At 31.9% G+C, this 26,876-nt stretch overlaps 1 protein-coding gene across 1 annotated transcript; it reads left to right on the forward strand.

The window, feature by feature from the left end:
• The first annotated feature begins 11,087 nt into the window (after positions 1-11,087).
• On the forward strand, positions 11,088-26,036 carry LOC119668442 (protein kinase 4). The gene is made up of 2 exons (XM_038077939.1): positions 11,088-11,489; positions 22,925-26,036. Exon 2 carries the CDS (start codon positions 22,959-22,961, stop codon positions 25,512-25,514), a length of 2,556 nt encoding a protein of 851 aa, XP_037933867.1. The 5' UTR covers positions 11,088-11,489; positions 22,925-22,958; the 3' UTR covers positions 25,515-26,036.
• Positions 26,037-26,876: the final 840 nt, after the last annotated feature.

Consider the following 26,876-nt stretch of genomic DNA (forward strand, 5'->3'; position numbering starts at 1 on the left):
CTAAAATAATATGTAGAAAAAATAACAGCTGCTAAATATGAAAAACTAACAAAAATATACATTGACAGTTAATTGAAACTTTTGTATGTACTTCCAAAAATTATTCACAAAAAACGAACTTTTAGTCTCGGCAATGATGCAATTTGAGCTGCTTATTAGTTAAGCGGTTTCAACGAAGTTGGGCTGAATAACCTACCAGTGTTGTTGTTTCTTATCTTAGACCAATTATAGAATAGACCAATTATTGAAATTTAAGGTTTAAAAATAAAAAATATAATAAGTTAATTCAATTATTCTACAGCAAGTATATGGTTTCGTTCCAATGTAACGCTACAAGTAAATTTGTTAATGATTTGTTACAGCAAATCAACAAAACTTCAAGTTCGAACACATAAGTCAAGTACGATTTAGATCAGTTGTCTGATGAACACTGACTCTGAGCTTTAAATTCGGCAGGATATAATTTCAGGTAAAAATTCAATTACTTAAAAAAAAATAAAAAAGTTTGTTGTTGCGATTCACTACTCTTAAAAACGTATCTATTAAGTACAATAATTTATATTAAGTAAAATAGTTATCGCCATCATTACTGACATTAAAATAAAATTTAATGAAAAATTAAATTTTTATAACAAAATCCTAATTATCCTTTTTAAATAATGTTACTTCTAAAAACCATTGTAGATAGACTTTAATTCAATGGTTGTATTAATATTAAATTGCTCTTTTTACATTAAATACATAAAATCCATAAAATTTATATTGAGTGTGTTTTTTACAACCCTTATGAAAATTTAAACATTTATGAGGAATTATTGAAATTTATTTGACAAGCATGATTTGTTGAAAATTATGATGAAGGATGTGACATAAAAGAGCTCGCAATGCAGAGCTATGAACATTTTGCTATGATTACTTCGTACTTCACGGATTGGTGATGAATAGACTGATTTGTTGGGATAAAAGCTTTTAACGGTATTAAACCGAATAAGAAAGTAAAGCAGAAAATCCATTGTATAATGCTATATTACAAGTTAAATTAATTTTAAGAAAAAAAGTACTCATTTAATATAAGTGAATACATATTAAAATTTAATTAAATATAGGATTTAAATATTATTTCACTTAGAATAGTAATTAGTCTGTTAGCACTGTGCTATATGCAAAAACTATAGCATATGGGGTCTGAACATATATTCCACTTAGCTTTGATTTCAGTAAAATGCTATGAAAATTATTTGGATCATGTTTAATGACACTGTCTTTGCAATAATGCTTTAAACACTCTTTAAAATGGTAATAAAATGCTACCATAAAAACTATAATAGTTCCACTGAGCACCTCCTAAGAAAGAATATTAAAGATTTCCACCACTCATAAACGATTTCCACAGTACGAAAAACTTTATTTCAGTAATAAGGGAAAAAAGTTGAGATAAAAAGAGTTAGTACTTAGAAGCCTAGGTTTATCAAAAATTTAACACTATCTGGTATCGGTAAGGAGCGATAGGCTAGCCAAATTAAACTAAATGTCTGTTACAAAAACTAAAGAAGTTTAACTCTATCTGGTATCGTTAAGTAACAGTACTCTAAGGAGATTAAACTAACCTAACCAATTATAACTGAAGTTTCATATAATTATATATAATTAACTAATTTTAATATAATATAGCTTAATTTTATTTAATTAAGTTTTAAAAATTATGTTATTATATTTATATGATTACTTTTATATATAACAGAACTTTTATAAATATCTAGATCTTCCAATAAGACCTCTGCTCTATTTTGTAGGCGAGTCTGGTATTGCACCACTGGAAATATAGGGGGATTTTATTTTTATACGGATTAAACGCCATAGTGACACCATTTACTACAAGTTGTTGGCAGTTGAAATTTTTACTTTTTTCATTGATATATGCAACACTAGCCTATAAACCTAATATATAAATATATTTCAAAGCATTTTGAAAAATAGAAACAAATTATTTTTAAAGTGACTGCATTTTTAGTTTATCGGTACAATCCCATCCACACCAAATAGAGTTGTGTGAAAAGGCTGATACCGGTCGCTAACAAAAACCTGGTACAAATGCTGCAGTAAAGTTCAGCCCCTAAGATTACCATCTGTCTAGACAAATCATAAATAGTTGCCTGGCAACCCTGATATCTTTTAATTTACTTTGTAAAATGTTGCTTTTAAAGAATAAAGATCAGTTGCTTCTCAAACCTCAATTGCGCCGGTCTTATCATTTTTCAATTTATTACGTTTTAATTAAAGAACTTCAAAAAGGCTTGAAGTTCTCATAACACCATCGAAGTTCTTTTTGTTATGAGTTGATCGGCTTACTCATTTCCCAACATACCAACAGGTCCAGTTGGTTTTATAGTTCCGGCATGTAAATGGCCTTACTACGAATTCCTATTTCAAAACAGTTCTCTTTAGATTTTTAAAAATATTATCTATTAAATATTAACTTATTTTTTAATTTTCTCTCGAAATAAATAACCAATCTTCAGCTTCAACATAAATGAAAAGATGTCCCAAGTAAACTATCTTAATTCTGTTAAGCGCACACATGAATATTCTACTTATATGAGTATAAAGTCAACACCGAAAACATCAAAATGTCAGGTGATAAGCGTTATATTAAATACCATCAACTAAAAAGTTACTTTTGCTACCCACATAGAAAATCTTCTCTATGTACTATCACAACTACAATATTTTCACATTAACTTGTAAGTCAACATATCACTTAAAGCAGAAAAACATAACCCATACCACTCCTCCAATATTTTTTTTTTTACTTATAAAACTCCCACGACAATCGTGCTCACCTCATTTTCTCACACTTTCTCTTGCCAAGTATCTACCCTGAGTACCTTGAGTACCTATGAATTATTTCGACAACCATATAAAAGTACATAACTATGTATTTAGGCTAAAACTATATCCATTTTCGCAAATTGTATACGTCTATAGTAATTGAAAGCAAGGCATAAATTTCGAGTACATCGCAGGCTCGTTCTTGCAGGATTTCCAGCTTAAAGCCATGATTGCACGAATGAATTTTTGATAAGCAGTTTAAGTTTGTTTTATTTTATTTTACAACTTAAATCACAAGTATTTTTCTTCATTTTTTTTCCATTTTACTCTAAAAGTTCCTTTGATTTTGCTGATGAGCTTCATTTTATTCTATTGCCGCATAACATAAAAGAAAATGGCGTCTATAATAGCCGCCGGAAATGAATTTCATTTGGTTAGGAAATTCGGTACCAATTCATTTTATGATGTAGGTTGGTTGTTCTGCTGACTTTTTTACATCGATTTCATTATTTTTATTCATTGTTTTCATTTTTTTTATATTTTTTTCGTTTTTATTTTTGTAATAAAGAAATTGAGACACAAAATCAATAAACACTCAGAAATGGCAAATTCATGCCAACAAAAGTAGGTAACAGTTAAGTTCAAATTGTCTGTATGTGTCATTAAGCCATCGTAGATTGACTGCAAAAATATTCAAGTAACTTTTCTCTAATTCTTTTTTTTTGTTCTTTAAACAAAATGAAGGACCTTCAAGTATCTAAAACTGATTGACAATAACAAAACAAAATTATGATAAGGAATTTTAGATCCTATGACAAGAAATCCATATCCAATAGCAAAGAGGGTAATACATAAAGAAAAATTTTTAAATCCAAAAAATCTTTTAATTATTAACTAACTAAACTCCAATAGAGCTCCAGGAGAGTTCACTACTCCAGGACAGTTCTCTACTCTAGGAAAGTTCTCTACTCTAACAGAGTTCTCTAATCTTTCTCTTATTGAGGTAAAAATCTCAAATCGTCGGGTCCGTTTTCTTACTGACATGACTAAGCTGTCATCCTGCAAAATGATGGACTTAGTCAAATTCATAGTACTGTCAGGTTGATTCACCTTTACCTAGCGGGAAAGTGGTTGCCTTTTAGGCGTTTGTCATATACTAACCTTTAAAACTATGTATAAACTAACAAAACAGTTAGAGCTAAACTGTTTATATAAATTGTAGTAGATAGTAGTAGTAGATATGGCCGTAAGACAATAGTTTATAAACAGCATAATACTGCAATAGTGCCCGAATGCACAGTCATCCACTTATTTTTTGAAATTTATTTAATCTTTTTTGTATTTTGTTTGAATGGTCTCATTCGTCATCATTTTTTTTTAATAAAATAATTCCATTTATAAATGGCACGAATCCAAATTTTACAAAAAAAAATTTAAGATTTTTAGGGTCTTGCAAATTTTTTCCCTACAGTCAGTAAAAAAATTAGAAGGTACACTAATTGTGTCTAAATAGTTAGTAGATTGCACTCATCCAAACACCTTCTCAACAACTTACTCGATATCGAGTTTAATATTCACAGTTGAGTCTTATTGAAGAAGCTGACGCAGTTATGAGTCATAAAAAAGGATAAATCTTCAATAGTCGAAGCTTTATTCCGAAAACCTAATTGGGAATATGATATAATCCGATTATAAGATACGGATTTCAAGTATTGAATTTAAATTTACTCTGAAGTTCAAAACTTCTCTGAAGTAACAAACTTCCCCCAGCGCTGCAATCGACTCGTTATTAAAGAGTCAGAAAAATATCAATCTGGAAAATCTCATCTTATCAAGGGCCTTCTGAATATAGAGATTGAGAGTAAAATCAGACTTTTCATTGAAAAAGCTACAGCAGATACCAGCTTGGGGAAAGAATTGAGCTGTAATAACCGATCCTGTAGTCCTAAAATTTACTTGAGAGATATGGTCCAATTATCTAATACGAATATGGTCCAATTATCTGATGCGAATTAACACTAATTCAGTATTGCATTTAAAGTTACTAGTAGGGAACTTCAAAAAGTCACTGAAGTATCAAACTTCTCTCATAGCTACACTCAATTCGTTATTGAAGAACCTGAGGTAGATAGACTGGAGAATCACACCTTATCAAAAGCATTCTCGGTATGGAGGGCCAGATCAGACTCTTTATTGAAGAAACTGCCACAGATATTGGAATGGAGATGTTCCTAAATGATGTTTTGTTCCTAAAACCTAATTAGATGGTTGGTGTAATCCGATTATCTAAAACGAATTGACACAAGTTGCTTGCAATAAAGAACACATAAAATTTGTAGATTGAGTTTAGTAGAAATATTGAACATAAGGTTTCGGACATCCACTACAATCTGCAAGGTATATATATAATATATATATGTATATACCATAGTTGATATTATTTTTAAATAATTTAAAAAGTTTTGAAGCATAGGTGTTCTATCTGTGTTAAGTTAATTACTTCATAATTAAATTACGATTTAATTGCTATTATTTTAAAGAAATTTGGTAATATCTAAAAAGAGAAGACTATAGATATACAGATAGTCTCTGTAATTATAATTTTACTGTGTTAAGCAATGTGTTAAAAATAGTTGAACAGCTCTAACCCAAATTGTAGTAAAAATGTTTGTCGAGCACCACGTGACCACGGAAAATGTAAATTCCAAAATACTTGACTTGGTGAAGATGCACAAACAATTTCTCTTTTAATGATGCTAAGAATAGAATTCTTTAAAAATAATAACAATAGAGAAAATAGAAAGTAAAACGTGGAAATTCAAGTGTAGCAACACAAAATAATAAGAACAACAACGGCAACTGCAACTGCAACATTTGCATACAAAATAAACAACAGAAACTACAATTGCTGGGCGCAACGTTGACGACAATGACGACGATGACGACGACACTGAAATAAAAGCGCAGAAGACACTGGAGAATTGCACTTGAAATGAAACGGAAGAAGCACTTCTTATATTTAGAAGAGCATATACCACTTTTTCTTATTTCGAAGATGTTGACGAATAACATTTGTTAAGGCAAAGAATGCACTTGAAACGCTCTAATGAGTTTTCCAATTAAAAAGGACGAACATCACATCTTGGAAAATGCAGTATTGACACATTTTTGGGATCAACCAAATTCTCTATTCCTACATATATATTATAAATCTCATTTCACCTCCCAGCTCCGTTGCAATTACTACTCATTGCACCGTGAAGTTGCCTGCAAGGTTTATTTACCATTTCATATCCACAACGTTCAACGTTTCAACGTTTTCCGTACATCACTTTCAGCTGCTAATGATGTAGCTGTAGCTCTTGGATGCTGCCTTAAATTCGCAGATATTAGCACGGCAGCAAATGTAACCACAACCGTCAAATGCTACGGAGATAATCTTTTTGATGCTGACGTTGTTGACGACGACACTGTTACTTCTACCGTTGTCGGTGCTAGTACTGGTGCTGGTACTGGAGATGCTGTTGATGCTGGTGATGTTGTCAATGCTGCCGATGTTAATGACATCTAAGCGAAAAACGCGCTTACAGTTATTTTTAATTTCACTTGAAGACACTTTATTTGAGTAAAAACTATATAAATTGCAATCCTAAATTGGATTTGTAAGCGTTTCGGATTTAAGCAAAATGCAAACTGCATTCTCTTAACAAATTAAAAGCTGCTTTAAGCGCACTTAACTAAGTTTTGCCTCAAAACAATTACGTACTTAAAATGTAACTTTCGCAAACAAATCAAAAAGACACAAAGGATAAAAACATAAAAAATACATGCTCGGAAAAAGTTATAATAATGTTTGAAATAGAAGAAGTTCCTCTTCATCTTGCATTCAGAATTTCTTTTAAAAAATTTGCTCAAGACGTGCATGGAAATTTTAATATTAATTTTTAATCCTTGCTTCATTCATTCGATATTCCCACAAAAGTTGAGGAAACTTAACATGCAAACTATAGCAAAAACTGCGAACAATGCTCGATATCTGCAATCTACGAAATGTTTACTTTTCGGTTAAACTTAAATGAAGAGAATGAATTTCACAGAGTTAAGATAGATATTAAACTTATGTAGTGCATAAGTTGAATATTCCAGTGATTTTACACACAGCAGATATATAACATAATAGTGCAGTCTTTTATATCGCACTACGATATTAGCAGGGAAGCTATTGGCAGGGAAGCTATGTGCTATATTAGTGCAACGTGGGAAGTTCATGAAATATATTTACTGGATTTAGTTGCATCTAAAATGTTATATATATGTATATATATATATATATATATATATATATATATAAATCCATATACATGTACATATATTTATAATAGGGATGCCAATAGGAGTTCATGCATCTCAAAGAGCCTCTTAACTTCAATTCCAAATCTCAGCCTCCGCGTTGCGCATTCGGGCAATGCAACAAAGGTGAACGACTTCATATCTGGTGATGAACCAGTAAGGCAGTAAAGTGTATTAGCCCTCTTATTGCACCGAATAAGATTGGAAGCCTTGTCAGAGCTACTTCAACATATTCTGAAGTTAAAGTTTACAACGATAGCAATGATATATCAGCGCGTTGTTCAGAGAGATGGTGGCGGAGGATTCCCTTGTAGGGAACAACGGCAACGCTCACATTCCCAAAAGTGAATTACTGGTAAGTTACTATTGGTAACAACCTTTCCCTAAGGATAAAAAAAGGGCTGGTTCTCCTTGGCAGGGAATTGAGCGCAAGGCCTCGGAAAACTTATTATAATGATGATATTTAGAACAAATTAAATTTGACTAACCCCGGCAAATATATTTAAGGAACTTACCACGCTACACTGATGAAGCGCATCACTTTCTCTACCAAATGCATTGTTTTGATGCTCTAATAACTAGAAACACCAAGCGATACGCTCTTACTATGGGCAGAACACTTTATATGTGCATCAAATTAGCGCTTTCGATGCAAATATGCTATAATTTGCACTGAAAATACTAATATAAATCAGTATTTATGTCTTATGTATTTATAATACACTCCAAACATATCAGAAGAGAAACGCTCACTTCCTACAACGTCAGCAGTGATAATCTTTACGTTGATTATTTAAGTTTTGATCCTTCATATATAGAACTAATCTCAATGTAATCGATTAGCTGTAATTATCTGCTCAGCTGTAGCGATACTTCCCACGAAGTACATAACTTAAGTACAAAATTACCATAACAATGGGAAAAAATACGTTATCTGCGAGATAAAGATAACGAAGACTATTTCTACGGAGTACAAAAATTTTTATGGATTTCAGCATCAACATTGATAATGATATATTGGGTACTTAATTTCTAAACTTTTATACATATAGCTGAACTCAGTATTGTGTATTTGCAATATGCAATCATCTGTTCAGTTACAGTGGGAAATTCAAATATTTGTGAGTATCTCAAACAGTCACTTTCGATTAGTTCCAGGATATTCGAGTGCTTCGAATATCTTCGAATAACTTGAACATCCTCAAGTACTCAAATATTTTTAGGTAACTCATCTTCGAGAAGCTCGAATATCTTAGAGTAGTTCAAATATCTTCAAGTAGCTCGAAGATCTTCGAATAGGTCGCATATATTCGAGTAGGTCGAATGTCTTCGAGTAGTTCGAATATCTTGAAGTAGCTCGAATATCTTCGAGTAGTTCGAATATCTTCGAGTAGCTCAAATATCTTCGAGTATCTTAAATATCTTCGAGTAATCGAATATCTTCGAGTAATCGAATATCTTCGAGTAATCGAATATCTTCGAGTAGCTTGAAGATCTTTGAGTAGCTCGAATATCTTCGTGTTGCTCTAATATAAATTGAATATCTTCAAAGCTAGAATATATTCGAGTAACTCAAATATCTTAAAGTAGCTCGAATACTTTCGAGTAGCTTGAAGATCTTTACCTCGTTAAGGGTTGAAAAAGATCGTTATCAGTTTTAATGAAGAGTTGCAGTGCTTTATTTCTAACAGACTTTTTAACTACTGCATCTTTTAGATCAAAATCTATATACCTTACGGACGTACTTCTCTACGTTATGTTCTATATAACAGCTGTAATCCTATGATTATTTAATATAGTAAAATACTTGTCTTGATTGTAATAATTACTACAACGTGTGAAATGTATTAAAGAAAATTAGTGTAATTAAAAAAACTTAATTTCTATTATTAACATAAAGTGCCATTAATTCATAATTTGAAAGCAATTACTTTAAACAAAGTAAACAATTTAATAATAGTTAATAATTACGCCAATTAATAAATTGGCGTGACAAATAAGAGCAAGAAAAAAATTAATATAATTATATTGAATTTAAATGAAAAAAATGTTCGAAGAAATAACATTTACATTAAAATAAAAAATAATTAATAAGTAATATAAGTAAAATTTTTCTATTTGCCATTAGAATGATATATTATAATATAATTTTATTTTAATACTTTTAATTATATTAAATAATTGATGTTCGTATATAATTTGCACTCTAAAAATGTTGAATATAAAACTTTTAAGATTAGTTTTAGGAATATCGAATATAGTAAAACATTTTATAATTATTAATTGAATTATTAACTAATATTTTATCTGAATTTTTATTAACTATATTTTTTATTTTTAAATTTTGAAATATTATATTCACAATATTTCCTAGTTTAACTAGTAAAATATGGTCAACGAGCTATTATTTTAGTAGATTAGCTACTATAAGAAATAATTATTATTATTATATTTCATATACTAAACAATTATGTGAAATAATTATTATTAAAAATAATTATGTAGCATTAGTTAATATTGAAATAAATAATTAAAAAATATTTTATTGTTTCGGAATATTTTTAAAACTAATTTTTTCGAGTCGAAGGCCCTAGCAGCTAACACTCGTTTTTTCTGTTATGACCATGTGCGAATTCGAGTAAATTGATTGAGGGAAATAGTAAATTATGTCGGTAAGGCAGCAAATGTTTGTACATACCAGAATTTCGAGTAGGGTAAATAAGATAAAAATTAAGTATATTAGATGTTACCATTTTGAAAATTTTATAAAATGTTTAATAACTATAAAAATAAATTTGAAAACTTTTAAACAAAAATTATAAATGAGTAGAATAAATAAATAAATAAACATTTACATAAGTGCAGTGCAAAAAATCCCTAGGAAATTTCAATTTACTTTACCTCAATTTACATGAACTCGTACACGGTCCATATTATTTTATATTTTATAATTAATTAAAATAAAATTAATTTGAAAAGTTGTGTATTATATAATATTGATATATTAGACCGTACAAAAATAGGTATTTATATACGAATTTATTAGACATTACGTCACATCACTTTGACTTTAATTTTTATTGAATTCATTTTAACATATGTTTCATACAACGACTTTCAAACTGTTCAACAGCAAGATGTACAAGATTGTGTGGAAGAATTGCTGCTTCAGTCATACAATAGATATGCGTTCAGTCGAAATGTCAAATTAATAGCAGTCAGTATAAAATTCTTATTCGACAAAATGAAAAAAATTCCGATGGAAAGAAAAAAATGAAAAATAACGCAACAAACAGCAGTGAATGCAGTGTTCCAAAAACCTAACAAATTTGTTATATATATTGAAGCAATTTAATATATGCAAATAAAATAAATTGTGTGCGTAATATATATTTTTGTATAAAATATAAAAATTAGGTAAAGAGTGTGATTGATTGTGCAAAGGAAATGCAAGTGAGAAAGCAGCAAAGAAAAAGTGAAGTAGTGCAAGAAACGGTGGACGACGTCGGGTGCTGAGGTGTTACATATATATATGTATATATTTATAACAGAATTTATAATAAATAATAAAGCAATTAAAGCATCCCTCAATTTTCTATAACAATAATGTGTTCGAAATTAATTCCAAAACAAACGAGTGCCAAGAAATCAGTCAAATCGGCAAACACTAGTGGTCAACAAAAAAGAGGTCACAGGAGCCCGAGGTAAATCTATCGGAATAACATATAACACGGTGCAAACGAATAAACGGAAATATAAAATAGATAAACAAGTACATAAAAGGTACGACGAATAAATAAAAAAGTGGCAACAAAACAGGAATTCGCATTTTTATTGTTAATACGTCGTTAAATAACAAAAAAAAAATAGAAAAAAATAATAGAAAACAAAAAATAAACGAAAAAAAGTTTTAATGATAAATATTATTAAAATATTGAAATTAACATTTTTAACATTTGTTAAAATTTTAAATTAAACTTGAGCAAATAAGAAATCATTTGAAGGGGGGAAAATCTGGTTTTATCAGTCGCCACAACAACTGCTGTTAGTTAGTTACCGCGTTCGCTACCAGCAGAAGCGCCAGCACCAGCACCAGCTTCACTCTTATTCATTTTAATATTGTACGGCATATACCCCACACCGCACGTTGTGGTGTTATTGTTGTTGTGTTTTGCGTTTCTGTATATTTCAATATAAGAAAAAAGCGCCCGCCAATTTGTTAGAGAAAAAAAAATAAATAAAACAAATAAAAATTTAACAAATTAATTTTCTACGCTGAAGTTAAGCGACACGAGTTAAAAAATTTTTTTGTAAGTAAAATTCATAACTATTATTTATAAAAAAAAAATCTAATATAAATAATTTTATTTTTTGTTTGGTGTCAGTAGGAATTAATAAAAACTAAAACTTCAGGATAAAACGTACGAAACGGATTTTATATTTACATCAATAAAAACGTAAACATTAGAATCTCTTTCAACCCTGCCGTAGGTCGTAGCTTTGCTGTCTGTCATTCATGTTCCTTTCGTGCGTAGCCGAAGTATGCATTCGCCGATGTGAAATATTCCTTATGTTGCCTGCCGTCAAGTGGGGAGGAATGGAGTAAGCAGCAACACTGACAGCTTCAGTTTGTGTATATACAAAAGTGCATACATATACACATATGTTGCTCTTTAAACACAGCATGTATATATGCTTATGTTTGTATGTTTGATATATCTATATCAACAAATGCCTATCCATGCTTAATGCCATATGTGCTGTTGAAAAATGAGAACTGGAGTTATAATCTTTTCTTAAAAGAAACATATTGCGTACAAATGATTATGGATATGAAATAGTTTCGAGAAATGTGCTCTCAACAAATTTATTAAAATAATTTTCTTATCTTTCCCGTACAGTTGCAGTGTACACTGTACACACAAAAAACTTCTTCTATCTGCTTTGGCGCCAAGCTTACTCCTTTAGATATCACACAACATACAATATGTAAGTCTGTATATACATACATATTTACATTTCAGTGATAAAATTAAAGCATTGATTTCTTTTATTTATTCAACAACATACTAACCATTGTTAGAAAAACAGTATTACTTTATTGAGTGATCGCGCCTACAGTCCGTAGCCATTTGCCTGTACCGAAGATCTTTCAGGAAGCCTAACAGTCAGACCAAATGCGGGTCCCCAGTTCACTTTACAACAGCCACTAATACTAATCATTAATTATTAAAGAACATGACTGCTACAATCCCTTTCATTACGAAAGACCACAGTTCCCCAAAAAGTTAAAACCGGGTTCTCTGTTTAGGTTGCAACAACTACTAATACATATAAAAAAACTTGCCTGTACAGACTGCCATTCAGGGATCCTAACAGTCATCCAAAAAGCGGATCGCCTACTCAGTTTACAACAACTCCTAATATTAACAAATTATTATTAAAGAGCATGGCTGCTACTGTATCTTTCATTACGAAACACCATAGTCATTCAAAAAGCAGGTCATCTGTTTCGTTTTCAAAAACTATTGATCCATATACTATTATGTTGAAGTTATTTGAGCCAGTGCACTTAAGCACTTTTACTCTCTAATAACTCGGGGTATTTTCAAAACCCTTTTTTACGCCTTGACTGGATTAATGTTTATCATTTTGTCAGATTAAGCAATAATTGACCACAGATCTGCATACCTCCCCGAGGAGCCTGTAACCATTCTGAGATTCGATAACACGGTATTGGTAAGTCTGTCAGTTTTCGCAAATAATTTCAGGGCTCTATCCTTTATGTATATTTTGATCGGATCAATCTTGAGGTCCTTGAAAATGTCATTCATCCTAATGTACAATGGTACTTTGAAAAGTCTTTTCAGAGCCTGACTTAGTGCAATTTCTAGCTGACGAATAGTACTGTTTGAAGATTTACTAAACGCTACACAACCATATAGAAGTGACGGACGAATTATATGATTATATATCAGTTTCCTGTTCTTAGCATTGAGATTTTCATTTCTGAATAGCGGTTGGAGGTGATGAAGAATTTTGGCGCAGCTAATTGTTTTGAGTTGAACATGTTTAAGCCATGTAAATCGTTTGTCCAACGTGATGCCAAGATATTTAACGCTATCCTCCCAGTTTATTACCATATCTCCCACTCTCACTCTTGACTGTTTCTGTCTCCACTTACGCTTAATAAACAGAGTCTTAGTTTTTTCATTATTGATTTTTATTTTCCATTTCTGGAAATACTCCAGAATGAGGTTTATATGCTCTTGAAGTGTGTTGGTTATATTGAGAGCACATTTGTCTGAGTATAGCTGACACGTATCGTCAGCATATAACGCCAGAGTCGAGGGACCTAACATTGGATTATCAGGTGCATAAATGTTGTAGAGTGGGAGAAAATGGCGATCCCTGATGAACCCCTGGTTCTCCATGGACATGTCATTTCTAAAGCCGAATTGCTCATCAGGGAGTATATTGCGTAAAGTCACTACAATATTTAATCTGCCAAGAATTACCTTTTCGGCTATCTTTCCTATAGTTGATAGTAGGCTTTGATCCATATGTATTAATGAAAGAACATGATTTTCAATTAATGGTTTCATTTTCCTACTAAAACATTTACAAACCACTTACTTGCTTAAGCTACCGCGTCTACAGTCCGTAGCCACTTGCCTGTATAAACTGCCGTTTGGGAATCCTAACAGTTACCGAAAAACTGCGTTCTGTCCTTTACAATAACCTATACTAAGCATTTTATTGTTAAGCAGCACAACTAGTTGCTACAGTCCATTTCATTAGAAAAGACCATAGTCATACAAAAAGGGGATCATCTGATCAGCTTATAAAAACGACTGATCCCTATATGTTAATAAAAGCATATAATTTTCAATCAGTGATTTCTTTTTAACACCAATAAATTTAAAAACCGACGCATATTTTCATAAGCAAGTCTTTAAGACCACGTGCACTGCAAAAGAGTTCCCAATAGGCATTCGCTTAATACCTTCTATCAAGAAGACGGGTGCCTTTCACTCACAGCAAAAACTGTCCTAATTGAGATCAGTCTACAGCCATACATTAAAGATTTACTTGTTACGTATAAATATATATTCAACTCTCAATGTGAGAACTAAATGCAGCTGTGGGAGATCCATGATGTCGCTAATCTGTTTTCATGTCCAATCAATCTTTGGACCCATCACACTGAAGTGGCTAGGTTTCTTTGTCTTGGCCTAGCTTGACTTTAATTACAATTTCATCCATCTCTAATCTATTCTTATTTTGAAACAATCCCCTCTCCTCACCTTCCCTCGCACATAAAACCATCACCCACTTTCTAAAACATTTACCACGTGATGCATAAGTGTATTCCGGTCTTTTTAAAGTAAACAAATTTTTTTTATTCAAAATATTGGCCATCAACTAATACACATTTGGTCATCTTACAGATAATTTATGAAATCCATGGCAGAAAAAATGTTTGTCTTTTGCGACAAACCCCATTGATGCGAAGAGGTGATTCTCAAATGGCGCCAAGTCTGTGGAATACGGCGGGTACGAAAAGATGTCCTGTCCGACCAATTTCCATGTGTCTTTGACTGGTTTTGCTGTGTGAGAAGGCACATTGTGTCGTGTAACAAAGTCAATTTGCCATGTGTTCTGACCTATTTCGGTTGTCATTCGACCAATGCGTGTTTTAAATTAAACATTTGTTAGCGATAGCGTTGTGCAACTTCTGTAATTACTCGTCTTCGCACTTTTCTGGTGTAACGCTCACTATCTTTTATATGGAAATCACTTTCAAATTGTCGAAATCATGTCTCACATGTTTTAATCGATGAAGTGTGTTCATCGTTTGTTTCTAGCAGCAAACGATGACTTTCAACTGCAAGTTTTCTTTTTCAGGCACAAAATTCGACATGATCACATGTCGACATGTCATCTCTCAAGTAGATCTCTGCGGTTTACAATAACGAAAGACCGAAACCAAACTGTCCGCTGTTAAGTTTACAACAACTACTAATACTAACCATTTCATTCTTAAGAACAACTAGATGCTACAAACCATTTCATTAAGCACTGAGCAGTGAGTGGTATTACTAAAAATGAGCTAGAACCAGTTTCATTACATATTTCATTTTTACATCATTGCCCTTCTCAACTTAAATTCACTACATCCAAAAAATGTATATTTGCCCTACAGATTTACATTCAAATCACGCCATAGTGAAATGAACCCCTCCACGTTGTATAACCGACCTCTTTCTACGTATCATAAATGCATTTACTTCTACCGCAACGGAGATAATATCAATGATGTAAATTATCGACAAGTTCTTTTCGCACTGCATAACAACGAGGTATTACAGTCTTTAAGTTCAACAAAGGTTGTTTTACAACAAAGTGCTTAACAGGTCTAATATGTAACACTTATCCCCCATTGAAACAAGAACTATATCTTTCTCCAATTGAAAACATGATATAGCCACGTCCTAAGTAGTTACTTATAACGCATAAAAACGTCTATCGCTAGATAATGCCCTCTCTGCACTACTGGTTCACATGATATCGCCCATCAGTTTCCATGCTTAAAGGCACACATGAAGTTAAACCCTATCGTTCAAATTTCCTCACCCGTACTCCTATATTATATCACATCACTCTACTGATTTAAATTACATTACCAACAGAGTTTATACCTTTTCACAAACGTATCAAACCACCACTAATAATATTTTTACAGTCTTGTTCCATAACTCTATTTCTGGAGACAATAGATATATTCGGACGCTCTAAGAGTAAGATTTGCTCTTTGTGAAAATATAACATTTGTAGGATTGCAACAGTAATGCCAATATGTCACTTAGTGACTTTAAAGAAGTGACTTGTTTTTTGCCACACTTCGGAACGGATGAATACACCTGATATATTCATAAACATAATTTAATAAAAAGATGTATAAGCATTTTCAGTTATTGCCGGTGTATTGATAAAAGTACACACTTATACATATATTTAAATATATATATAGTTTTCTGAAATTGTAATCGCAAAGTTCTATCATTAACATTTTTTTTTTTCTTTTCCTTTTTGAATATTCATAAATCTCTTATAAATTTCCATATATTGACGTGTAATATATTATATATTAACTATTTCTAATGTGTAATAAAGTAAACCAAAACAAAAGCAACGAGTAAAATTAATGGAACGAAATAAATACCGGAGGCCATTCTCTCAAATAACAATAGCAGTTGCGATAACAATTACTTTTGTTCTATCATTCTGTCAATAATCATAGTAAGATGCAGTGCTGTGGTAGGTTTCCTAATGTCCTGAGAAAAAATTATTTGTATGTGATTAACAAAAAGAAAGGTTTATAATATCATATAATATCATAACCTTTAGTTAATATACCATATTTACCATATTCAAAAAGTTGCATATTATATTATATTTGGTACAGTTTTGGAACCTCTCTGTATTTATTACGTATTCCCATTTTTATTTCATAGTTTCTGTTAACATTTAACAGCGATCTATGTCTAATAAAGTTTTATATTTAAATTCTTCTGTCCTAGTATAACAGACCCAGCTTTTCTTCAATCACTTCTCTCTATCGCATTTGTTTTCTATCTGTATCTGTAGACTAAAACTTTTAAGCGCCCTTTCACTGCCATATCAAATGCAACTATCACCACTTCACTTTCCATCTTAGTGACGTGTTTACATACTGATAAGAAATCCATTTATTTATGGAATGTATGGCTTGAAAAAACATAATAAATTTTTAATTATTTTTCATTTTGAATTAGTCAGTTCATACATACCAACACATAATTTTAGACTCTATTCAAATAATAGTTTATTTTGAATCAAATACCAGCAAATTTTGAACTTTGATCGAATTACATTTCTTATGTCCCTAATGTATTTTTTGCACAGACCTACGTAGAATGTAATTATTATTATCCTTTTTTCTCTGTAATTCATCGTTGCCTAGTTTTGAACCATAGACTGTGGTTTCTAAAGCCTAGCAGAAGTTATATCCTGCTAGTGTTACATTCTAGATCTCACACCATTTAAAATCAAGACATTCTGATTGCTTTAAATTATAGTAGAGCCAGCTACTTTAAGTAACTTTTTCACTACATTATGTGCGGATATAGCTGACTTTTCAAAATATTGAGGTTTAAAGTTTATGCAATTCTTACATTGCTTACCCTAACAGAAATGCATCTATTGTCAACTGATACATATATACAGTCTTTACATTGATTATACAAACAATCGGTCTGAGTTTTTCCAAGTTAGAAACAATTTTCCATTAGTTAAAGCACCGTGTTAAGTGAAAAATAACAATAGTCAGATTATACCAATTCATTAAGCACTACATTCAGATCTGAAGTCAAACCAGTATAATATATGCGAAAACCTCAAATGAAAATCTGGTAAAATATATTTGAATAAAACTAAGAAAAATGATTGCCAAAATAAAAACCTACATAGATGATCTCACTGAATCGTTCTATATGAACGACGATCTGACAGACTTACTAACACCGCGTTATCAAATCTCAGAATGGTTACAGGCTCCTCGGGGAGGTATGCAGATCTGAGGTCAATTATTGCTTAATCTGATGAAGTGATAAACAATAATCCAGTCAAGGAAAAAGGGGATTTGAAGAAACCTCGCAGTCAATAGAGAGTAAAAGTGCTCAGGTGCACTGATTCAACTAGCCTCAATATAATAATAAATATCTTATCTCATAAATATAAGAATATTTTACAATTCTTCCTCTCAAATGACAATAACAGCTCGGCATCACTGCTACATACGAGACTTCTCCAGTTACAACAAGCACGGTTGGTGCTCCCTTAACTTAATCAATCCACCAAGGCCTCGAATTGCAGCTTTTGCTAAAGCATCGTCATCTATTCTTATGACACTATCAATATTTTACAATTTCTAAAAAATTTATTTTTGGATAAAACCGAATCTAATCCAAAACTATTTGTTTTTATATGTCAAATCCAAAAATTTTTCTGCTTACGGTTACCTTTATGTTGAACCCTCAATCAGTATCTAGGTTCAATTGCATTTCTAAGTAACTTGTTATGCTGAGTAAGCATGAGTTAAATAAAAGATATTCTAAACCGTTGTTTAATTTAATATTTAAGTTTGATCTCGAAATAAAAAACAAATAATTATTTCATATTATTTCCGGGTAACTTGCAATAATTAATTTCTCTTGTTTATCGTCATTTGAATAAAAATGATTGCTCTTATTTAAATGAAGAAGACAGATTTAAATCTGTTTTAGGATTCGAAATAAATAAATTAATGTTATTACTGTTAATGATAACATCAGGAAATTATCTTTTAAATAATTAAGTTAATTAATAAAACTAAATAAAAACAGTTGCTACTTTAAATTTGTTGTCAATTTTTAGTATCTAATTAATCAAAAAAATTTTCCTAAAGCGCAGATATTAATTAAAAACTGATTTATGATAATAAAAAATGGTAATTCGAAAATTTTTGTCATCAACACTTAATTTATAAATAAGATCTATTCATTCGTTAAATTTAAACAAAATGTTAAAAATTTTGTGTCAACTTATACCAACCATCATTCCATTTCTTTGTAAAGGATTTTTTTTTCTTTTGGTGAGCACGTGCAATACTTTAGTACCGTTAAACCGACCGCCGACGGAATGATAGTATACGGACTAAAACACTCCTCTTTGGAGAGACTTATATCCACCTGGAACCGCTTTTGCATTACTACGGAAAAGGTCTCTTTTATATTGGCGTTTAAAGTCATGCTCTTTTGATTTTTGATCTGTGTCCAGAGCTCCACTTTTTCACCGCATTTTTAGATATCTGGTCTATTTATTACACTAGTTTCTGCTTCTCCTTACTAGTTCTAATTTCTTTGCTTTGAGGACTTGAATCATATATGACTCTATCATTCACCAGTTCTCTTAGTTTGCTCTCATATTTTTCATATGTTCTTGGGATTTACTGGTCCAATCCGGACTATTATTTCTGTTTTAAGTGTGAGCCACCTATTACAGTAAAAGGTCTGCTTTGCATTATCACAGTCTCCGTCGTCTGTCCCATGCTGTAAAGTGGTAAGAATTTTCTTTTTAAAAACAATTTCTTTTAAGTTTTTAGAAATCATTAAAACTTGTAATTTGAACTAATGACGTAAATGTTTCGGTTACCAACCACCAGCTCGAATTTTTTCGATTATATAAAATTTTTTATCCGAAAGTCAATGGACGCTATTTTTGCTATATATGCACACAAATAATAAATATGTTTACGGAACAAATACATGTTTCGTATATAATTTTTTCCGTTGGTTTGACAAATTACACGACGACCGTAAGGACCTAGAAGATAACAATCGAGCAACGCCACCAAAAATCACTTATAATGAAGACAACATAAACATATTTATTCAAAACATTAGCTATATGTCTGCAAAACACATTAAAGGGGAAACAGAGTTACCAAAAAGCAGCATCTATCAAATTTCGATTGAAGATTTGAAATGTCCGACTTTGACGGAGTCCCAAAAGACATACTAAAAATATACCGAAGAGTTGAAGAATGTCCATAAAACTGGTGTTAAAAAGTTGTTTTTTTTTTCTACAATGTGTATCTTGCGTAAAAATATAGCAAATCAATAAAAAAAGTTGATTTCGACAGTGCAGATCAAAACACATTTTAAGCTATTAGTGCAATGACGTGATCTATGACCCAAAAAGAACTTAGCAAATATTTATGCTTGCCAGCGGATCGATATTCCATTCAATCGCCTTACTCGTATCAGTACTGTCTCGTTGGTAGGCACGCCCGATTAGGTTCTTACTTCAATCCAACGATTATATGTCGTAGTTGTGGATCAAAAGAAGATGAAAATGTTGCCCATTTACTCTATCACATTTGAAGCTAATGTTAATACTGAAGTACATTTTTTCTATAAAAAAGCGCCGCTGTTTCAACACACAAAGTTCAGATTTTTACTAGCACTACTATAGTTTGTTAAACAACTTCTTGCCACTTTTCAAGATCCGCCATCTATATGTCATCCTACGTTCTTATTAAGTGTCTGAACTAGTAACAAATACAAAATATTATAATTTAAATAGTTTTTATTATATTAAATGTATTTTTCAGTTTTATTAACTAACATCTTCGTTAATTTATGAAAATTACTGGTTGCACGTATACTACAACACTAGTTCATTAGACTAATTAAGATACTTTAGCTTCTATATCAGTTGCTTTAATTATTCGAAGAAATGAAGAAATGCAAAATGTATTCTTACAAAAAATATTTTAAATGATTTTAATTAATTAATTAATTTATAGTTTAGTTCAAAATAGTGCAGCCTTTATTGCACTTCGCAATAAAAGCAAATTGTTGAGATGCATTCACAAAAAAAATTTAGGAATTTATAATGCAAAATGAATTTGTAAATAGCAATATTTTTTCTGTTTTATAATTACGAGAAATAATGTAAAAATTTTTCATTTTTTTATATTTTAAAGCAAATAAAAACAATTACTTTTAGTTATTTTTAATCGCTATTTAAGTTCATTATTTATATTCAAATGCTCTATTGAAATCAAAATGGTTTATAATAAATACTAATTATTTTAATAACTTAGATAAACAACCCATCAGTAGTTGAGATATCATTGCTTCAAACAATTTTTTTTTATCGTAGACAGTAATGATCGTTAGATTACAGTTTTATAACGAGTGCCTAAATAACATTATCAGGGTTAAAGCCGTTATAGAGGGAATTCAGAGAACGAACTAGAGACAGTCCATTACTGTTCATATAAGAAAAGGATGTATATATAATTAAAATTTTTAGCTCTTCACATGTCAAATTATTTTAATACTATATTCTGAAAGCAATGTATTTTTAAACACTGTTTGTAAGCAACGACACACTTTTCAGCCACCATGCCAAGGATGTGACACCTATTGAAATAAATTAATCTCGCCGTTGGAACCTGTCTTAACTATCATAAGACATGTATCAAAATTTAAAAATTCTTCGACAATTTGTTGACAAGTTACAGTAGCTTTTAAAATAAAGTTTTTTAATATATTTACAATGAAAATGACGAACATTGCCTTTGGCTAAGAAATATTTTCGTTATAGCTACATATGGTCTATTTTTATAACCAGAGTGCCTCTGGAATATCATCATTTTTTTTAATACTTAATTAAAACTTAATTTTATTAATACCATTGCCGATCTAGCGTTCTAACAATCGGAAGGTTATGTCATATGTTCATACAAATAGATCATAACCTAGGTTTAATCATTCTAGGTCAAAGATCATATTCCTAACAACTGTAAAATCAATCAATTCAGCAAAACTAAAATACTACTTTCCAGTACATTAATAATATTAGAAGTAAGAATTTTTTAAGCTTCATTCAAGCTAAGCAATTGCTTATGCTTGCTCGTCACTCGATACCCAATAGAACCGCTGTACTGATGAGACACTGTTTCATTGGTATTAACGTCAATTGCTTAGAGACTTCCTCCAGCGATTACTGTTGTAGTTGCGGATCAGAGAAAGAATAGGAAAATGTTACATATTTGCTCTAAACTGCCCGGTACTCGCCAGAAAGCGCACATTCACAGTGGAGGGTCTCCCTTTCTAAAATGTTTGTCTGATATCACTAGTATAGGCATTAACGACTTTGCCTGTTTTATTCCAGCGACAAATAATTATATTACAGAAAAAGGATATTCGATTTATTTTTATTTATTGGAACTATTAGTATTAGTATTGGACCTCTCAACAACAAGTATGAGAGTGCATTTTATTGTTATCCAGAAAAATGTATCTCCTACATTTTCATATGAAAAACTTGCTGTGTAGTTCCACAATCACTAATATGTATGTTACTGTTCTACTACTGGTAATACCTAACTATGGTAAAATATTATTCTATAAAATATACGATATTCTATAAAATCTCGTCGTGGTATCAAAATTAATGTAACTGTAGTTATGCACAGAAAACAAACCACGTTACGCGGATAATGATGACAGCAAAAACGACATGGTCTTTCTAAATATGTTTTATACTTTTTGTAAAAGTTCAATTAAATATGAAAAAAAATGAATATATAATTCATAAAAAAATCGTGCTAATTAAAATAATTAAATTAAAATAAAATATTTTTTCTTAATGAGAAACCAAACAAAAAATAAAAATATATATAATTAGTTATATAAAACTAATAACCTATTGACATTATAAAATTATTTAAATTCTGTATTAAATTAACATTTTTTAAAATGACTTGTACGACTACTAATTTCTTGTTTTCTCGCTTTTATTTTTTTATATATTTAAACATTAAATCATTCGGTGCGTTGTGTTCTTCCACGGTTGCTTATCTCTAAAAAATGTACAACACAACTATGCAACTACGATACTCTATCTAAAAATCTATGCTTGTGCTGCGCCATCTTATCAACACGCTGTTGGTGACGACGATATCGGTGGTATCCACGAACGCACCACACTGTACCGCATCAACCTGTTGGATTCTTTTCGACGTTTGATCTTGTGGCCTCGTTATTGTATTACTCGTCTGTGTCAACTATTGCTCATATCTTTATCAACACAACACCCGCCTACTACATATATAAACTTTATACGATATGTGTTCTTTTGTCACGCATAGATAACAATTTCATCAGATTAGCAAACCATTCAAAATGGCAAATCCGCGCAAATTTAGTGAAAAAATTGCACTACAAAAACAGAAGCAAGCCGAGGGCACTGCAGAGTTTGAAAAAATTATGAAAGAAGTTTATGCGACGAAAAAGGATGAAACACAAGGTAATCAAAGGATACAAGAATGTTTGCCGAATTCAGATGTTATTAACAATTCAGTGAGTACGGGAGGTGGAAGCGGTGGGAGTGGTGGTGGTGGTGGTGCATCACCAGAAGGTAAAGCAGGTGGAGGAAGTGGCGGTTCACCGACTGCCTGTCGAGAATCTCGAGGGCGAAGTGTTGGTGTTGGTCCCATGAGACGTCCATCGGAACGCATAGATCGTTCACCATATGGCAGTAATACTAATACTAGTAATATTGGTAATGCTGTGGGCATGGGTGGCATGAGTAATAATGTCAATATCGCATATTTAAGTCCGCCAAATGATACAAATTGGCGACGTTCGAACTCAGACTCAGCATTACATCAAAGTTTAAACATAGCCGTAGCGGCAGAAGTCGGTTTTGGATCAAGTGGAGTAACTGGTATTGGTGGTTTGCCTACAGATTTAGGCACCCTACATGCGAGTTATAATCACAACCAACGATCTCATTCGCCAAACATTGGTCGTAGTCTCAGTCCACAAGCACAAAGAAGAAAAGCCCACATGATGCATCAACAGCAACAGCAATTACATCACCAACAACAACAGCAAATGCATATGCAACATGCAGCACATGCACACCATCAGCAACAACATCAACCACAGCTGCAACAACATATGCAACAAACACAACAATTACATCAACAACAGCATCATACGCAACAACAGCATCATCAACAACAACATCATCAGCAGCAACAATTCAATGCCAAATATTCCAACTGCAATATGCCGGCCAATAGTCTGTTTAAGTCACTGCAAGAGCAAATGGCATTCGCTAACACAGGCTCTCTACCTGATTTAACATCCGTACATTATCCTACAACAGCACAACAACCACTTATCCAGCAACAGCAGCAACACACGAATCAGCAACAAATTTTATCGCCTATACTGTCGCCGCACAACAACGGACGTGAACGGGATCAATCACCGAGTCCATTTAATTCTACAAATGTTGGGCCACCATCGCCATATAATCAACAGCAACATTCTCCTACCTCTGCAGCAAATACGCCTACAGCCGCACAAACATCGCCACATTTGTCGTTTACTAATTTATCAGTGCAGTCACCGACGGGTGTACAAAATTCCGCACAAACTGGTTCTTTCACTCATTTGCCAACATTGGGTGCTGCCAGCTCTACCGGTAATCTAACAGATTATCGACAACCATTGAACCCACCTAGTCCGGGCTCTTCTCCAGGACTATTGACATCGGTGTCGGGAAATGAACTGCATACAAGCGCACCAGCAAGTCCAATAAGGCATGTCCATACCAACGTGCAACAGAGTATGCAAGGCTATAGTGATAAAAACATTCAAACTTTCGACCGATACTCGCCAGTCATAATTTCCAGCAATGCAGATACTAATTCAGGTAACCTTTCCTTTCATAATAACTTTGAGCAGTTCTCACTTGGTGATAGCAGCTCATCACCTGAACAACAGCAACATCTGCAACAGCACTTTCAACATCAGCAAAACAATTATATTACTTTAGAATTCGAAGACTTCATTAGCAGTGGCAATAGCCAACAGCAATCTTATCCCCAAAATAAAATATTAGACTTTGACGATTTAACTGGCGCCGGACTTATTAGTAGAAATACAGTAACAGATAGTAACAATAGCAACACTAATGGTAACAGAAGTACAACTGCGACGTGTAACAACAACAATATACAACAACAACAAAATGGTCGAAATATACGTCAGCAGCAACAACAGCAACAGCAATTACTAAACAATAACAGTACAACAAGCACAAATACCATTGGTCCGTGTCGTCCACTTAATAATAATACAAATTTAACGCAGCATAATGATGGATCATCTGTGTTAGGACAAGATATACATACCTCGCCAATACCATCACCTTTGAACTGCTTACCTTCGGCATCATCACCTTTACCTATTCCAATGCCTTCACAATCACCACATCATAATCATCAGCATCAACTTTCCTTATCGCTGCAAACACATTCAGCGCAGCATTCACCGCACCATTCACCAGCACATTCACCACATCACTCATCACCCATATCCGCTTTCTCACCTGTCATATCGACACTTCCCGGAGTATCAGTACCTGCGTCTGCGAATACAGTCGGTGTTAATATGCCGACACATCACAACCAGCAGCAACACCACCAGCAACAGCAACAAAATCAACAACAACAACACCAACAACAAAGTCATGGAAATACGCCAACAACTGCAAACATACCGTCGATAATATTTTCAGACTATTCGTCAAATCCAGATGATCCACGCTGTATGTTGGATTCGCTCGATTTAGTTTTGGACGCAACAGAACTGCAATTACTAGCCGATCAGAATGAGGACCTCGATCACAGTATGGAGGATAATTTTCGAAGAGATCTTAACTGATACTACGAGGAAGCTGTTGCAGCAATTGAAAGCGGTATATTACTCGAAGACACATTCGATCCACTCGGTCATTTGGTTGATGTTAACGAAGTATTGGGCGACCCACTTGGTTCACTAGATGCACTAGTCGACACAAAGGGAGATACTCAGGATAACGAAACTGCAGATAACGATAACACGCCAAAAAATGTAGATGAAGAACACGATGACAACTATGCATGTAATGTCCATGATGACGATGATGAATTGCAGAGTCTGTTCTTCTAAACTCGTGCCGAATTAAATTGTTATACAGAGTATAACAGTTAAACAAATTGAAACACAAATCGCATAGAATACCCGGAAATTCTATGCACAATGCACACTTATAGCCGCATTCGTCTTAAAAAATCGCAACAGCTTTATAAATCTCTTAATTTACGATTGATTATGAGTAGTACATAAAGTTAGATAGATAGTCCTTAAAAGAAAGTATAAAAGATTAAAGAAAAAAAAAACTCCAAAAAACTTAAAAATATTTTGTGAATTTGAGTGTTTGTGTTGTGTTGTACTAATTGAGTTTTGTTTTTAAAAATGTAAATAATTTTAATATTTAAGAAATATTAAAAGAGATATATGTATATGTAAATTTTATTTATAACAAAAATATAACTTAAAAAAAGTCATTTTTAAAAAAATGTAAACAAAAAAATTTAAGTGTCTTAGACCTGCGACCAATTTTCTGCTGAATTTAAGCCAATTATATTTGTATTTTATTTTTATTTGAATAAAATATAGAGAGGGAATATACAAATAATGTACAACAGACATTATTAAAATCCTAATATGCAGTAATATGCCTTTAGGTACTTTTACAGATCTTTATTGTTAGAAAGTTGAAATGATTATAGAACCCAGCTAACAATTGAGTATTAGACTAAATTCGTAAATATTTTCGGTGAATCGTGATATACCAATTTAAGGAAGAAGACTATTAAAACACTTTATTTACATTTACTGATCTTTTCAAAAATACTGTGGTATATATTTTTCATAATTGCATATTTTGGAATATAAAATCTTTAAAATTATAATATAGTTTCATAAATAAAAACAATGTGTTATATTTGTCAGTGTTACAGGCTTTCATTTTAAAATGCAGAGTGTCAAATTAAATGATAAACCATTAATAAAATAAATTAGAAGAATATATTTCATTATTATTTAATATATTTTTTTATTTTCAATAAAAGCTAAATGGAAGAAAATGTAAAATACTTAATTCTAATTTTTGACAAAAAAATACACTAATGGCATATTCGATTGGTAAATCTAGATTCAATCTTAATTTACTCTCGATCTGTCAAATTTTTTTGGCCAAAC

Source organism: Teleopsis dalmanni, chromosome 1, assembly GCF_002237135.1.
Source record: "Teleopsis dalmanni isolate 2A chromosome 1, ASM223713v2, whole genome shotgun sequence".
NCBI lineage: Eukaryota > Metazoa > Arthropoda > Insecta > Diptera > Diopsidae > Teleopsis > Teleopsis dalmanni.